At 39.1% G+C, this 17,304-nt stretch overlaps 1 protein-coding gene across 1 annotated transcript in view; it reads left to right on the top strand.

The window, feature by feature from the left end:
- The first annotated feature begins 8,279 nt into the window (after window positions 1-8,279).
- The window catches only part of LOC127197762 (vomeronasal type-2 receptor 116-like), a 42,635-nt gene continuing 33,610 nt past the window's right edge, over window positions 8,280-17,304 (top strand). The window contains exon 1 of the mRNA XM_051155699.1: window positions 8,280-8,488. Coding sequence (XP_051011656.1) covers window positions 8,280-8,488 — 209 coding nt within the window. The remainder of the gene's footprint in view (window positions 8,489-17,304) is intronic.

Raw genomic sequence — 17,304 nt, 5'->3', positions numbered from 1 at the left:
GGAGGTCTCCCTTAATCACAGACATAGGGGAGGGAAGAAGGAGGGAAGTGGGAGGGAAGGAAGAATGGGAGGAAATAGGGAAAGGACTAACAATTGAGATGTAATATGAATAAATTAATAAAAATGTCAAAAAATAAAAAATTTCTGAATTTTCTGTCTAAATGTGTAAACTCTGCTTTGCAATTGTCCCCTTATATGTCAATAAAGCATCTTATAGCCAATCATTGAGCAGGCCAGAGAATAGGGCTGGACTTCCTGCTAGACAGGCGGAGGGATTAGGGAAGGAGTGAAAGGAGTGGGCAAAGGAAGTTGAGGAGAAAGGAATTGGAGCCAAGGAAAGCTACAAAATTGCAATTATCTCTGGGATGTTGGCTGGGAGTAAGGCAAAATACTTTAGAGGGTTAACTACAGACTTAAACTGCTCAGATTGTGCTATGAAACTTTGTATTATAAAAGAGAGTTAATTATTTGTGTGATAGCTTGGTTAAGAAATAAGCTAAGAAAAACAAACACAGTTGCATAAAATAAATTCAACGGATGAGACCCTGGATCTAGAATTTATTCCCATTGATTTTTAACCACAGGATGTTTTAACACCAAGAGATGCTCTGAACAATCACTTGAATTCCAGAAATAAGCTTTGTTACCTCCATTGAAGAGATGCAATTCAGTTTCCCCTTGGTAAGACTGACTGGTCAATAACCCTCCTGAAACCTCTAGTTTTTTCTTAGTGTATCAGCTTAACACCATCAGAAACCGACTGTTGCCTTTGAGGAAGTATGAACTTCAAGTTTATTAGAATATTTGTTGTGTCTCCTAGCAGGAACAATTCTTGCTCTTGAAAAAATATTTCTAGGCCATAAGAGCTCAAGATTTTCAGAGACAGGAAGCATAATTTTCCTACTGGTCACTAGAGATGGTATTGGAACTATTCCCCATTTCTAACCCCTTATTCCTGCACTAGTGGATCCTAGCCCTGGAATAAATGGAATGTATTGCACACTTATTCAGAGCATATACCACCCTTCTGGAGAACCCATCCCTAACCTCCAGGTTATTGCTATCAATGGATGCTGTAACTGTGTTTTCAAAAGGCTGTTTCAATTCCAACAAGGCAGGTGCATCAGAACAGGAGATAATTTGGCAAGACCAGTGAATTCCATGATTGTGGTCCTGTTGTCTTACTTCTCTGGCTGTGAAGTGTGTTTTCTTGGTCCCCTACAATATTCTGTGGAATACCACAATAGTGAATAAAGCATTCTGTACATCCATGGATGGTAGTTTGGGCACAAGCATTATGTGCTGAATGCTGAATGGCAAATCCATAATCATAATAAGTATCTATGCTGTTAAGGACAAAACATTTCCCTATGGAGTAAGTGGCCCAGAGTAGTCATTTAGGCACCTGATCATCAGCTAGTCACCTCAGGAAATAGTCCCATGTCTGTTGCTCAATGTGAGTCTCTGCTGTTAGCATATCTGGCACTTTGCAGCACCTTTAGCCAGGTAAGCATTGGTGATTAGATGTCCATGTTGTTAAGGTCATGCATAGCCCCTGTCTCAGCCACCATGACTATTTTGTTTGTGGGTCCATTGGGTAATGACAGGATAGGCTGGAGAAAGAGGTTACCTGTCCACAGATTGTGTCATCTTATTGACTTGACAACTGAACTCCTCCTCCTCAGATGAAATCACCTTTTGATGTGCATTTTCACTGGAAACAAGGAACGTCAAACCCTTGGCCCATTTGGAGAGATCTATCCACATACATCTTTTCCAGATATCTTTCTCACAAATTTTCCAATCATTCCCTTTTAAAGTACCTGCTAGTTGAGTTAGGGGACCACTGTACTTATTGTGAGTTGAATTTTGGCCAAAACTCTATTAACCACCTGACCTTTAAAAGGCTTTACTTTATCTGAAGTGTAACAACATTTCTTGGGATCTCCTGGAATCCATATTTACTCAGAACTGGTGTCCAATGAACACAGAAATCTCTGGTTGGTTTCTTTCCCCCTTGTATAATTACTCTTGTAATTATGCAGCAGGTCTATCTCGATAATGTTCCTAGAAGTTAAAAAGTAAAACTTTTTGAGTAGTTTTATCAAGATCTGTCCTCAAGGAAATCTGGCAGTCTTTTCTTAAAAGGTCCTGGATGTGAAATCACCTCAAGTCATGAAGTTGACTCAGGTGCTTAGATTCCTTTTTATCACAATTTAATACAGCATTTTTTATTTGTTTGAGAAGTTTTCCACTTATACAGACCCAACAATGACTCAATAGGCTCCTTATCTATTATACTGGAGTAGACAGCATCAGTGGTCTCAACAATCATAAAATTCACTTGGAATGTGCTGATTGTGATGGATTAGAGCATTATAGACATTCTTTGCCTCTGTTTCCCATTAGGATGACTATGATCACCTTGCCTTTGGTGACTGAGTCCTGCTACCTGGCCTGCACCACCTCAGGGCCAATTAAATCCACTATATTTAAATCATTCTATTGAGCAGCAGCATTTCCAACACCAAGATGTGGCACACACAAAATTAATAAACAAAAAACCTTTTCAGTTATGCTGGTGCCCTCTACACCTGCTCTGAAAACCACAGATCTTGTAAGGAGTATAACATAATCCTCAAGGAAAATTACAAGTCCAAACTTTTCCTGGTATGGAACTTGCCCAATAAGCACAATGAATTTCTGGAAGCACCCAACTCTATGCTGAGGAGATCAAAGCCTTGAGAAAATGACTTCTAATGTTACCTAGAAGATATTCCCTTCACCCATAGGATAATTGAGCACTGTTTTCTCCTTCTTGTTATAGGGCCCCATGTTACTACATGTAAATGACACACTGTGCCACTGTATGTAGATTAAGTATCCAGGTACCCTTAGCCATAGCAAATCAGACACATTGACCAACAGAAGCCCTCCATTTTGTACAAAGCTTATAATTAAAAGCTGGCTGGCATGCTCCAGATGCTCACTCTCTTGCTCACCATTCCTCCACCATGACTGTCTGAGACTCTATTACAGCAGCATCAGTGACAGGGTGGACCATCAAAGGTGAAAGTGCCTTTGTATCCACTAGGGCATGGTACCACTGCTGCTAGCTCGGTACTGACACCCAGTGTGACCAAGAATCTGGCCTAGCACCTAGGCAGGCCTCACCCTACAGTGCTCTATCTCCCTCTGATCATAAACAGGACCTTTGGACCCTTGATCCCAAGGTCTGTTTTTGTCAGGAGGCAACCAGTGCCTGGACCAGCCTGCAGGATGTGGGATCCATGTTGCTCCCCAGGACATCTCTAGGAATAGTAAACAGGAGAGAAGAGAGATCGATCCACAATAGAGAGAACTGAGAAGACAGTGAACAACTGGTTAAGGAAAATCAGCTGTTAGTTGACAACTAGAGGAACTAGTTGTTGAAGAGAGGTTGAGGAACAGAGGAAAAAGAAAGGATGTCTCTGGAATTTGTCAAGCAAAGCCTCTATGACTTATCATGTCTGTGACAGATCCTGACCACCCACTAGCCATATGCTAAATGACAGCTGATGCTACCAATGTGGGGGCAACAGAACCTCATGTTAGGGTGAAAAGAGATGAGTGTCTCCCAGCCTAGAAAAGCCTCCAGATTCCGAGGGAGGTGGTTCTATCTATTTTCCTACTTTGTTTTTAGTCAACACCTTTGTGAGGCACTAGATAGGTTTATGGAGCATCTGAAGTCTCTTGGTAAGGATACTCCCCAATTTTGCTCAAAGGTTCCCTTACTCTCTTTATGGACCCTGACAGACAACCTGGGTGTAAGCAATGACCTTTTAACATCTCAGAAAAAAAAAAAAATAACTGGTAATGTAAAGGCCTCTTAAAGGTCATTGGGACAGCTGCCAGATTCTTAAATCTGTGGGCAGGCTTGCATTGGTGGGGTATTCCAACCACTCCTGGCAAAATTGTCTCAAAAATATTGACTGTTATCACAATATTACCTATCTTTATCTATCATCATGAGGAACAATTCATCGTATAGGAAAGGCCCTCATGTTAAGTGGATATGTAACTGCTTAAAAGTACATGGCATAAACAGACGAAAACCAAATCTCTTCATTTTGGGAGGAGGTACTTCAGGCAGCACCTCACATGGCCATGGTTATGTTTATTACTCTGACTTGTTGACCCAGTCTTATCTCTTACTCAAAATCAAAACAATCAGAGAGGAAAAACCTCCCCCAAATTTCAGCTCATCTTTACCCTAATCTGTCAGCACCTAGAACCAATTGCAGGTCCTGTCAAAAATGCTGCTTCTTCCCAACCAGTGGAGTCTGAGAATCAGGGCTTTAAATCCCTCCCTGACTGAGATCTTGCAGCCCTAGCTGAATCCTTATGTGAATTTAAAACCAAATATCTCTGAGATTTTAAAATTATATACCCACCCTTAACAGCCTATAACTTCTGGGGTATATCTGCAAACCGCTGGCCCCCACCCTCCCTAGTTTCTTAATTCAATAGCCCAGATATCTGCAGGACTCCATAATAAAAGTGGGCAACTTTTCCCCTCCCAGTCCTCTACCTCCTGCCAAAGCAGAGGAAATGGTCCCTGCTTCTGCTTCTCATAGGCAACAAAACCACACCCTTCAAAATCCCACTAAAAAGTACAAAAAGAGAAGCTAAATAACTCCACAGTTTTCACCCACAACCCATCCTCTACTATGCATCGTCTTTGCAATCTCTGTGATTCTGTTGTAAAAACAAAACAAACAAACTAAAAAGCAAACTCAAATCAAAACCCTGGGGAACTCGTGACTCCAATTTGAAGCTAGAAATTCAGGAATCCCAGGGATTCCCAGGTAATATTATCGCTATGAGAAATCAGGACCCAGATGACATCCCATGGGGACTTGATAAACTTTTTAACCAGGAACCTTTTTCTACAGAACAGCACAGGACATGACTAACAGGTTTTCTGAACAGAGAGGTCTCTGTGCAATTCAAGTAGAGAATAGAGTAATCCCTCCCTCTGGCTCACAAGACACCACCTGACCAGTGGCTGTGAGTTCCTTATAACACCAGTGTGTGTGCAAGATCACTGCAGCCATCTTTTTATGCCTCTCAGCCCACCTCAGCCCCCATCTTCAGTAGCTCAGCTCAGTCTACCACAGTGCCAGTCTGAAGGATCAAGCATGCAGCTGTTCCTGAAGCAGACATTTTTGCCTACCTGAACAAAGCCAGGCTCCTTCCTCTGTTTCTATCTGTTTCAGGGCTCCCTGCCAGCACCCCCCTCCCCATTACCAGATGCTCACAAAACAGCCACTGATCTGCCCAAGTTACACTAGGCCCTTCTTTCTGTCTGGCTTGGGCTCCACTCAGCCCTTAACACTTTTCTGTCATTTCCCACCAGGCAGCTGAGACAGGGACAAGGAACAAAGGCCCAACCCTGCCTGCACCATCCCCAGCCTCATTCACAGTCCTTTCTGCTGTGTGCATGAGTATCAAGCCTCTTATGTGCCATGGGCAAGAAGGCACCATGGCACACTGCCAGCTCTTTCCCAGGTTACAGCACTGGTGTCAGTGGCAACAGCAACGGACCCAAACCAGACCCTTTCCATAGATTGCACTGGAGGAAGGAGGATGTCAGAATTCCCCTGGGAATCCTGACTACCTCACCATTTCCAAGTTTGAATTGGGGTGAGGACACCAGGCTGCAGGTTTCCCAAAAATTTGTTAAAATACTTATTTTCCCTCACAGTTCATTCCTTTAATCTCAAATTGCTTACAAGGCTTGAGAGGCCCATTTCCCTCCTCACAACTTAACGACCAACTATTACCTTCCCTGTCTACCCTAGAATATAAAATACCGCACCTCACAAAATACCACTTATTTCACCCATCACATTTTAAAAAACAGATATTATCCTCACCTCAGGAATCCACCTTAAACCCACTCTTCTCTCAGAGGGACTGGATAACTCAACTGAAGGCCAAGGGATCAATTCTCTGCTACCTCATTATTCCCTTAGAGTTTCTCACCACATCCTGTGACCCCAATATAGCCAGGCTAGCAGCCTGAATGGTTTTCCTCATTCCAGTGGCCCCTAAAGTTTTCTTACCATGACTCATGGCTCCAAATAGCTAGGTGACTAGCCTAAAAGCTAAAGAAAAGAGAAAGGCGCTACCCTCAATACAACAACAGCCTGAGGCATTCCTCCATATTTCTTGCTCTAGTTTTAGCTGTGATTAATAGTCCTGCCTTAACTTCTCCCAACAACAGGCCTATGACCTAAAAGTGTAAGTAGAAATATACTCTTTATTCCCCTAAATTGTTTTAGCCATGATATTTTCCACTGCAACAGAAAAAACTAGGATACCGTGTTACATCACAAAATTCCAGGCCATTTGAACAGAGAAGTATCTTCAAATAGCTGTCTCTACAATTATTGGAACCCATGTTGGGATATAGAAGACTTAAGAAGTTCATAAAGCTTTTAAATCTAGCCCAGAAAACACATTCATAATAATGTTGAGATTCTTTCACCACGACAGTGATTTTTTTTAATTTACTCAAGAATCCAGGCTGAGATCTCTGGTATGATACTCTTTCCATTACATTTTTTTTTCTGAGGAGAAACCAGATGAGCAAAAGTAATTGGTTTTCATCAACTTTTAACATCCTTCTGAGACACTGAGCAACCTAATGCAATGTTTGGTACTTTTAGTCACTGTACAGAGGTTGTTTTCTATAAACAAAATTTGCTTCTGTCAAAGAGTAGAACAGTAGGATGTTTGAGGAAAAACTACTAACTACTAAGTACACTCTTCTGTAGTTGGAGCACAGAATAAAAACTAACCTGAACAAAGTCCAGGTTGAGACACAAAACCTGCCCAGATACAAAACAGCTTCTAAGCTCTGTTTCTTTATGAACTTATTTTGCATCAATATGCAAAAGTCTATACCAATGAACTCAAAATAACCTTGTTTTTGAGTAACAGTTAAGGCCTTAAGTTGAGGAGTAGGTACAATAATCTACTTTCTTTTCTGTCATCCCTATATATTTCTATATTCTCCCTTCTTTCTTTTTCACCCTTATTTCTAGATCTAAGAAAGAAGGATAAAGGAAAAAAAAATGAGAAATCCCTGAGTCCAACCTCATTTTCTGTCTGAATAAGAGCAATAATAACATGAAGTGAACTCCCAATGAAGATAAACACCCATAGCCCAAGAAAACAACCATTTATTATTGTAGAGTTTTAGTGTTTCATTTGGGTTTTGTTCACTCTATTCTCCATCCTTTCTTAGGAGAGTCAATTTATTTTGGAGGAGGGGCACCTATTCATTACCATATCAAAATATATAGTGCATTCACTGCCCTAAACTGCTGGTGGATAGAAATAGAGCTCTTCTCAAGATAGCTTCCTTCGTTACTTCACATTAAAGGACACATTGTGATACATTCAAGTTATTATACTTGTGACAGAACTGAGAAGAACTTCTCACACACTGATGTTTTCAGAGCAGGGTAAATCGTGGATGAGGTCTACATGCAGGAGTGGCTCACAAGTACATCTGTACCTAGTGATTGATAAAGGAAGTATTAAGTAGATAATTTGGAAGTGATGAAAGCAGCAGGATGATTGGTCTTTTCCTAAGTGAGTAATAAAAAATTGTATTAGGTATAGACATCTTAGTGATCTCCAGACACAGATGTATCATAGAATAATATTCGGAGACACTAATAGTCAGGAAGAAGAGGGGACCTCACTGGTTGTTTTTGGTTTGGAAAAGCATGGCACACTGATTTTTGTCTATGTGTGTCTGCCATGGCCATTTACTGACCTTCTCCCAATTCACCTACCATGGCAACCTCTGATGCTGTTTTCATCAGCCAAAGTTGTTGTCACATGAAAAGTTTCCTGCCTCAAATTTGTCCAAAACAGCCTAATAGGGAAATTGATGCCTGAGCTATGCTATTTGTCTACTTGGCTGAAATCACGATGCCTGTGGCTAGAGAAGAAAATACAAAATACAGCTTCCAACTTATTCTTAAGCAGAAAACAGGAGTGCAGATGTAGAGAAAGCCTAAGGGAAAAGAGTTTCAGAACTCTCAATGGCAGTGGAGGAAGTGTCAGGAAAAACTGTGTGCTGATTAGTGTGACAGCTGCACCCATTAACAAAGTGAGAAGCGCACATGTTCACAAACACTTGAGATCAATATATACCTGAGGGACATCATTGGATATGTATCTATCAGTCTTGTGCCTGGGCAGATGCACATGTTAATAGGATGTTCTGGATTTTTATCTTTGGGCTTCTGTATATTCCCAATTTTGTGTGTGATTCAACTGACAGTCACTGCTATGCAATAACTGATGACTATCTTTTCCGTGAAGGAGATATGATGATTGGTGCATTTCTTCCATTTGCTGACTTCCATGTAGAAAAGTATATTAGAAATGAATATGTGCCACACCGCTTGCAGAACCTTAATGTATGGTAAGTACAATTATTTATTCTCAGAGTTGAGGATTCCCGAAACTAAAAGAATGTATGGATTAAAACTTTCTTGAATTTTTCACAATTTCTCTTTTCCATTCTCAAACCAGTTCAAACATATTTCCATGTGTACTTCTTTTCCTCTTTCAAGGAAAAGTGACATTTTGAAGCCTGGAGTGCCTGGAAAGTCTTGACTGTGTTACATGCAGCTGATTTCAGAGCAGGACTGTCACTATTGACATTAGGGAGCACTTTGTTTCTCTACACTTATCTTTGTGTATATCCTTTTTAATATTTCAATGTTTCTTTGTTAAATGTGTTTACTCTAAAACACATTTTATATATTTTTATTAATTTTTTACATATGTATTCATATTATTACATTTATATACAATAAATTAACTATATTAAGAAGAACCATGACATGATCAGGAATTATATAAATGTTACATTCTTACTGTTTTGGTTATTTTATCTGGCACCCATATAACTCAATTATAATACAAGGTTTACTTCCAATATTTTGAAAGTTCTATCACAGGCTGTTTAAGATAAGTGAGTTATACATATTTAAATGTATATGTTTGCCATATATGTTTCCAGTGCTTTTCCTCATTTGTATGGATGTGATCACCAAGAAGATACTCTTGATGTGAGGGTGGCCACATAAGGCTTTTTTTTAGCTTTTCATAGATATGCAAGGTTAAGAAATAGTGTCAAGAGAAGTCTGATTTCTTTAACAAATGACAAAAATTCAAGTGTGTCTCTTTATAAGGGAAATATATTGTGGCTATCTTATATAGACATTCCAAATCTCAATGGATAAATATAACAAACATGAAATAGAGCAATTGAGCTTGTAAGATCTTTGAACACATGAGAAAATTGTTATGAGGCCAATAGGCAGAAATTTACAAGAAAAAATATCCTTCTTAAGGTAAATTGTTCTCAGTGTGACAGTGCTGTGTAATTCCTAACACCATGGTGGGGTGTCAAGTAAAACTACAAGAATGGTGGAGGAAGAAATATGTTCATATATAAACTTCATGGGATGTTTGGTGGTCTTGACACATTTCATTGGAAACTAACATAACAAAGATGGTCACAGGACAAAAAATTTCTGTGTAGATGAAATAATTTATATCTCAGTGCAGTGATTAAAGTTAGACCCAAATTCTTAAGGATCATATCTCAAATAGGATCACAGATTTGTCTGATAAACTTAGCAGACTGAGGACTTTGGATGCTGGTTGGAGCCGCTTCTACTACATCAGAACTAATGCCTCTTGTCACTCTCTTTTTCCTCTGCTCTCTCTGTTTTCAGTAGCTCAGGCACAAATGTACATCTGTATGAGTTTTTCTTTATGTCACCCTGCAACAAGCCTATATATGAAAAGAATATACTTTCAGTTATGTGAGTCACGAGTGTCTGGCTTGTCCAGGATTGGTATAGAATTGTTTCCAAAAAAGTCACCTTTTTATTTTAAAATATTTTTTATTTATGAGATCTTTGAAATTTTCATAGATTATGCTTTGATCCTATTCATCCCCCTCTCCCATCTCCTCCCAGATTCATCCCCCTTCCTTGACCACCCAATTGTGTATCATTATTTTCTGTTCTGTTTTGTTTTTAAATGCATCTGTTGAGTCCAGGTAATACCTCCATAAAACACTCTCAATGTGTGGTCTTCCACTGAAGTGTGCTAGAACTGTCAAGGATCACACCATTAAGGGAAACTGATTCTGTCCTTCCCATCAGCTATTATGGTCAATAGATCCTCAGCTATGTTTGGAACTTCACTCCAGACCACCTGCCAACTTTCCTTCTCCTTCATGGAATTCTGTCAGGCTTGATCTTGTTCAGGTCACAACAGAGTTCATATGACCAACTGCTCAGTTGTTTCTGGAAAACACTCTCTCCTTTTAGTCATTCTGCCTTCTGCTTCTTACAGCCTTTCTGATTCATCTTTTGCAATCATTCTAAGCACTGGCATGGGGGTATATGATCCAGCAGCCCCATTTAGGGCTGAACACTCTGCAGCCATTTATTTCCCATACCTTGACCAGTCCTAGTTATTCCAGAGGCTGAGACAGGAAGATAGCTTGAGTCCAGGAGTTCAGGGATGTCGTACACTTTTTGGATCAGGTGTACACACTAAGTTTGGCATGAATATGGTGACCTCTCAGAAGTGGAGGACCACTAGGTTGCCTAAGGGGGGTGAGCAATTCCAGGTCATAAAAATCCAACTTTTTATATCATCAGAAATATATTCAAAGTAGATCATGAAAGGAAAATAGTATTTTTGTTATAAAAGATTAAGAATCTGGTCTTATAGAATGCAATTCCCAAACATATATTCTGCATACACTTAAATAAAGTTCTATTACATTCTTCCCAGAATAAAAAAAAAAAAAAAAAAAGATTGAATGGAGCAACTACAAGTTTTCTAGGACAATTGCTCCAGTGTCTAAATATCATCCTGGATTGATTTCTCCATTTTTATTCTTCTGTGCACCAGCAGTGAAAATGGTTCCACTCCTAACTGCATCTTGATCCTGAGCACACTCTCCCCTCTTGCCTTGGCTTTATAATTTGGGTCTCAATTTCCATGAATTGCAGCCCTGTGGTCATTTCTTTGAGTACAGTCGGAATGGCTATTGAGTGTCCTCTAAATATTTAGTGGAGGGCTATCATGTATCTGGCCTGTAATAATTTACTTCACTAGTACGACTTTGATGTCTGGTTTTTGTTGTTGTTGTTACTGCTGCTGTTGGTTTTTGTTTGCTTGTTTTGTTGTTGTTGTTATTTTATTTTGTTTTCTTTTTGTTTTTGTATCAATTGATCTTCCTTCATCTCCAGGTTGTTCTTTAAATGGAATTCTGGTTGTGGTTGTTAGTTCCCCTTTTCTCAAGTCAATTAACAAAGAGGAAGTAATGTGTAGAGGTGTTTTTTTCAGCACAGCCAGAAACACAAATGCAAACAGCCCATCACCTGTACACGAACCTCTCTGATGTAAGGGATTTTTGTCAGGTTCTGGCTGAGGAGCTTGCAGATGGCAGTCATTGTCAGTACTGTGCAATTTGTTCTACCTTTTATCTAAACACATTTAGAGAAATAGTTATGCACTCAAGTCTTTATATATTAATTTTCTGTTAAATTAATTAAATGAAAAGTATTTATTTTAGTGTTCCAACTTTATCTACTCTAATTGAAGAAGAACATAAGTCATAATATATTTTCTGATTTTCCAATGTAACTTATCTGATGCAGTTTCATTTACAAATAATACAAAAAAGTCTCAGATTTCTGGCCTTTCCTACTAATTTGTCTGCATGTTATTATTACCATTATCCTAACAAGAATATTGTATATAACCACATAAGGTTAATTTTTAGTAATTCATTACTTTTACTTTAAATTAGTATTATAAATTTCTTAACATTTTTTTTTTTTAATTATCTAAAACCTTTGGTTTTTGGTCTGTGCTGGATAATTTTATCTCAACTTGACACAAACTAGAGTCAGTGGAGAGAAGGAAGACTCAGTTGACTAAATGCCTCAATAAGATCAGGCTATAGACAGTCCTTTATGGTATTTCCTTAATCATTGAGTTAGTGGAGGGACCCAGCCCATTGTGAGTGGTGCCACCTCTGAGCATGTAGTCCTAGGTTCCATTAAAAAAATCAGACTGAGCAGGCCAAAGTGAGCCAGCCAATAAATGGCTTCTGAGTCAGAGCTCTTGCCTATAGGTCCTGCCCAGCATGAGTTCCTGTTCTCACTTCCTCAAACAATGACAGTAATGACGTATATGTCAAATGTACTGCATAGATGTATATCAACTTGAGACTTGCTAAAGCTACCTGAGAGAAAGGAATATCACTTAAGAAAAGTCTTCCATAAGATTGGGTTAGAGCCAAGCCTATGGGGCATTTTGTCAATTAGTGATTGATGGGGGGTGGCCCAGAACATTGTGGGTGGAGCCACTCCTTTGCTAGTAGTCTTCAATTCTATAGGGAAGCAGGCTAAGAAATCCATTAGGGACAAGCCAGTAACTATAAACATTCCATGGTCTATAGATCATCTCCTGCTTCTACAATTTCACACTGTTTGAGTTCCTGTCCTAATGTCTTTTAGTGATAAACTAAAATGTAGAATAAAAGCTTTCCTCTCCATCTTGAATTTGATGTGGTGTTTCATCACAGCAATAGCTAACATAATTAAAATGTCAAATAAGTCATTTCTTCCCCAATTTGCTTTGGGTATACTGGTTCATCTAATTAAACTAACTAAAACACTGTGTGTGTGTGTGTGTGTGTGTGTGTGTGTGTGTGTGTGTGTTTGATGTGCTCCTTCATTGCTTTTATTTTTATTTTTCTGAGACAGGGCCTCTCTAAGTCACATAGCATGGTAGTCCTGGAATTTACTATGTAGATTAGGCTGGCCTAGAACACACAGAGATCTGCCTCCCTCTGCCTTCTGAATTCTGGGACTAAAGGCATGCATTACCATACTCAGCTAAACACCTCTCTCTCTCTCTCTCTCTCTTCCTATCTCTCCCCTACCCCCATTTCTCTTTCTCTTCCTTTCTCTTTCTTCTTCCTTCATTTCTTTCTTTTCTTTCGACAAGGCTTCCCCGTGTAGCCTTGACTGTCTTAACACTCTGTATGTATAACAAGCTCTGCTGAAGTTTTAGAATTTGCCTGAAGGGAGAGAGAGAGAGAGAGAGAGAGAGAGAGAGAGAGAGAGAGAGAGAGAGAGAGAGAGAGAGAGAGAGAGAGAGAGAGAGAGATGAATTTGGATAGATGGAAAGATGGATACAAAATAAATTAGAAGAGAAAAAATTCTGTCATTATAAAAGAAAATTTTACACATGTTCACAGATATGTAGATATTTAAAATTTATTAATCAAGACAAATGTTTAACCAATCTATGGAATGCAGATTTCAAACTCCATCTAAGAAAAGAATGAGAAAGTATGAAATAAAATTATGTTGAATTTTAAACAAATTTAAATTATCATATATGAATTGTACATGTTTATTACATACAATGTGTTGTGAAACATGATTCTAAAAAAAGGAAAGAAATTTTGGTTATAATGATTAGATTTTCTTAATGTTGCTTTGAGTTTGGATGCTTGTAGCCTCTCTTCTGCTTTATCATGAAATATGTAGTGGAGATTTCACTCTATACTGTGGTTATAAGTCTTTGCTTACATGGATGAAATTGTCAAGACAATACATATTATTATTATTTGATATATGTATACATGTTAAAATACACCATCCATTATCAAAAACTATACTTATTATTATTTTTGTTTGTTTGTTTCTCACTATTCTGACAAATGCCCCTCCTCTAGACATAATTGTATTTTATTTGGGCCTTTAAAAGTATTTATTAATTCTTAATCATTTCAAACAAAACATTTTGATCATAGTCACCCACACCACCACATCTTCCAAATTCACTATGTCTAACTTTAGCCTCTATCCAGGTAACTTAATGTTTCATTTGTTTTTTCAAGTCAAGTACACTTTGTTTTCTAAATGTACTACTGCAATTACAGCCTTCCCTTGTGTGGGGTTGATCTCCTAGTAGTGACAACAGTAAAGAAACTGAACATCTCTCCTTCAATAACTATTGAATCTCATTAGCATGGCTGTTAGGTGTTAGATTTCATGTCCATCTCCTTTTCCATACTGGCATTTTGTCATGTTTAAGCATACATAGTCTTGTTCATACTTTCATAATCATTCTGTGTTAAATGTGCAACTATGTGCACAGAACATATTCCTACCTTGAGGTTATCCTCAAAGCCTCTGGCCCTGACAATCTTCCCACTTCTCTTTAACCATGATTCATCAGCCTTGTTTGTACAGGTGTGATATGTAAGCCACAATTATGGCTGAGAACATGATAGTCTCTTATGATTCGTACCATGATCAGTCTTCAGTTTCTGTATTATTTGCAGTGTACTGCAAATAGAAGCTGCTCTGATGAGGGCTGAGGAATGCACTAACTAATGGTAAAGCAATAAGACATTAGGAGTTGATTTCAACTGTGTCCATTTAGAAGGCTAACAGTATTAAGTTCTCCTCTTGGGTCTATGACCTACTCAGTAACAGACTTTGGCCATTTCTATAGTGCCAAGCATTGGTTCCATACCATGTGGGGGACATTAACCAAATAAGACAAAGGTAGTTCCACATATAACATGTGTGCCATTTAAACATCAGAGGGAATATCATATAAAGCCTGTCATTACTGGATCCCTCATGGTTCACAGAGGAGTGACAGTGACAGTTACCTTTATTTTCTTTGGTGGCAAGCATAGAACCTTCCAGCCAGGAAAGATAAAACATCCAGGTGAATATCAGTTTTATTTCATCATGTTACTTAATTCAAATACCTAGTATTCTCTCCAGGATCCAATCTGGTACCTTCCTAATATTTGACTTTCTTTTTTATGTTTTATTTTATTTTATTTTTAATTTGTTCACTTTACATCTCAATTGTAGCCCCTTCCGTCTTCGACTCCCAGTCTTACACTCCCTCCCTCATGCTGCTCTGTTGGCTCTGTTTTTTAATAATTAAACTTTATTATACAACCCATCTAGCTTACACAAGAAGGGAAAACGGTTAAAGGGACAAAAGAGTGACCCTTCCAGTATCTGTTCCACAGGACGGGTCTTTAGGTGTCTCTTTGGCCCGCACGCTGGTCCAGCCTGTTTGCTGCTCCCCACGCACTCAAGCCTGGGCTGAACCTGTTGTTCTCTCCTCCCCACCTGTCTGAGTCACGTGGGAAGGGCGGTCTCCTTCTCTCGTGGAGGGTCATTAGAAAAACAATAGCCCAGATGGAGTTTCCAGGTCTGTTTTCTGAATTCCAGGCCCAGAATGGCCCCACTCAGGCTGTCACAAGGTATTTATGAGGTACACCAAGGGTAAAGCCCGCCAAGACTGCCTCCACCTGTGACAAAGCTTAATCTTTCCCACACTGCTCCCTCTTCCTCTCTCCAATCATCAAAAGGGGAAGCCCCCTCTCCTATCATGTGACCTCAGCCTGTCAAGTCTCATCTGGACTGCTTGTGTCTACTTCCTCAGTATCTGGCATGGCTGCCTGCCAGTGGGAGGTGTTCAATGAGTGGTCACCAGAGTCCATGTCAGAAGTAACCGCTACTCTACCATGGTAGAACCACAAGGAGACTCTGCTGTCTATGCACTACATCTGAGCAGAGGTTCTCAGCATGCATGGTCCTTGCTTGATGCATCACTCTCTGCAGCAGCCCCTACCACCCGCCCAAATTTGTTGGATTCTTTGGACTCCTTATGGAGCACCTGCCTACTCCAGGTCCTTCTATCTCCCAAGTCGTCCCTAAGACTCCTTCCTCTCAACTCCAAAATGTGGCTGTGAGTCTCAGCATCTTCCTTGATCCCTTGCTGGGTGGAGTACTTCAGAGGACCTCTATGGTAGGCTTCTGTCCTGTTCTGTCTCTTCAAATGCTTCCAGTGTCTAGTCTCTGTGCCCTTCTGAATGAGAATTAAGCATTCTCCCTAGGGTCCTCTTGTTATTTAGATTATTCATGTCTGTGGATTATAGGATAGTTATCCTGTATTATACAGCTAATATCTGATTATAAGTGGGTATATACTATTTGTGTCTTTCAGGGTTTGGATACCTCACTCAGGATGATCATTTCTATTCCATCCAATTCCTTAAAATTTCAAGAGGTCCTTGTTGTTAGTATCTGAGTAGCATTCCATTGTGTGAATGTGCCACAGTTTCTTTATCTATTTTTCAGTTGAGGGACATCAAGGTTGTTTCCACATTGGGCTGTTACTAATAAAACTGCTATGAAACTAGTTGAGCAAATGTCCTTTTTGTATGGTGGGGCATCTTTCAGGTAAATGCCCAAGTGTGGTATGGCTGTGTCTTGAGGTAGCATTATTCCCAAATTTCTGAGAAAGCACCAGATTGCTTTCCAAAGTGGTTGTACAAGTTTTCACTCCCATCAGTAGTGGAGGAGTGTTCCCCTTTGTCCACATCCTGGCCAGCATGTGTTTTTCATTGAATTTTTTTTTATTTTACCCAATATGATAGGTATAAAATGAAATCTCTGAGATTTTGGTTTGCATTTCCATGACAAGTAACAACATTGAGCATTTCTTTAAGTGTGTCTTGGCAATTTGGCATTCCTCTGTTTAGAATTCTCTGTTTAACTCTGGACCCCTTTTAAAAATTGAGTTATTTAGTTTGGTGGTTTTTAATTTCTTGAGTTCTTTATATATTTTGGATATTAGCCCTTTGTCAGATGTAGGGTTGGTGAGAATCTTTCCCCAGTCTATAGGCTTTCATGGGAAAATTTTCCATCTTCTGGTATCTTCTTGAAATTCTTTCCTCAGAAACTTGAAGTTTGTTTTTCAAAAAAGTCTTTAAATTGCTTGTTTAGAGTTACACCAAGATATTTTATGCTATTTGTGGCAATTGTGAAGGATGTACTTTCCCTAATTTCTTTCTCAGCTCTTTTGTTATTTTTATACAGGAGAGCTACTCATTTTTTTTTTATTAATAATCTTGTTTCTAGACACTTTGCTGAAGGTGTTTATCAGATGTAGGAAATCTGTAGTGGAATTTTAGGGATTATTTATATATCTTATCATGTCATCTGTGAAGACCTATACTTTGACCTCTTCCTTTCCAATGTGGACCACCTTGATCTCCTTTTGTTATTTTATTGTTCTATCTAGAATTTCAAGTACTATATTTGAGATGGAGTGAGTGAGAATTGTTGCCTAGTTCCTGGTTTCACTGGA

The sequence above is a fragment of the Acomys russatus genome, chromosome 13, assembly GCF_903995435.1.
Source record: "Acomys russatus chromosome 13, mAcoRus1.1, whole genome shotgun sequence".
NCBI lineage: Eukaryota > Metazoa > Chordata > Mammalia > Rodentia > Muridae > Acomys > Acomys russatus.
Note: the sequence above shows the minus strand (reverse complement) of the source record. Positions and strands in the feature narration are given on the sequence as shown.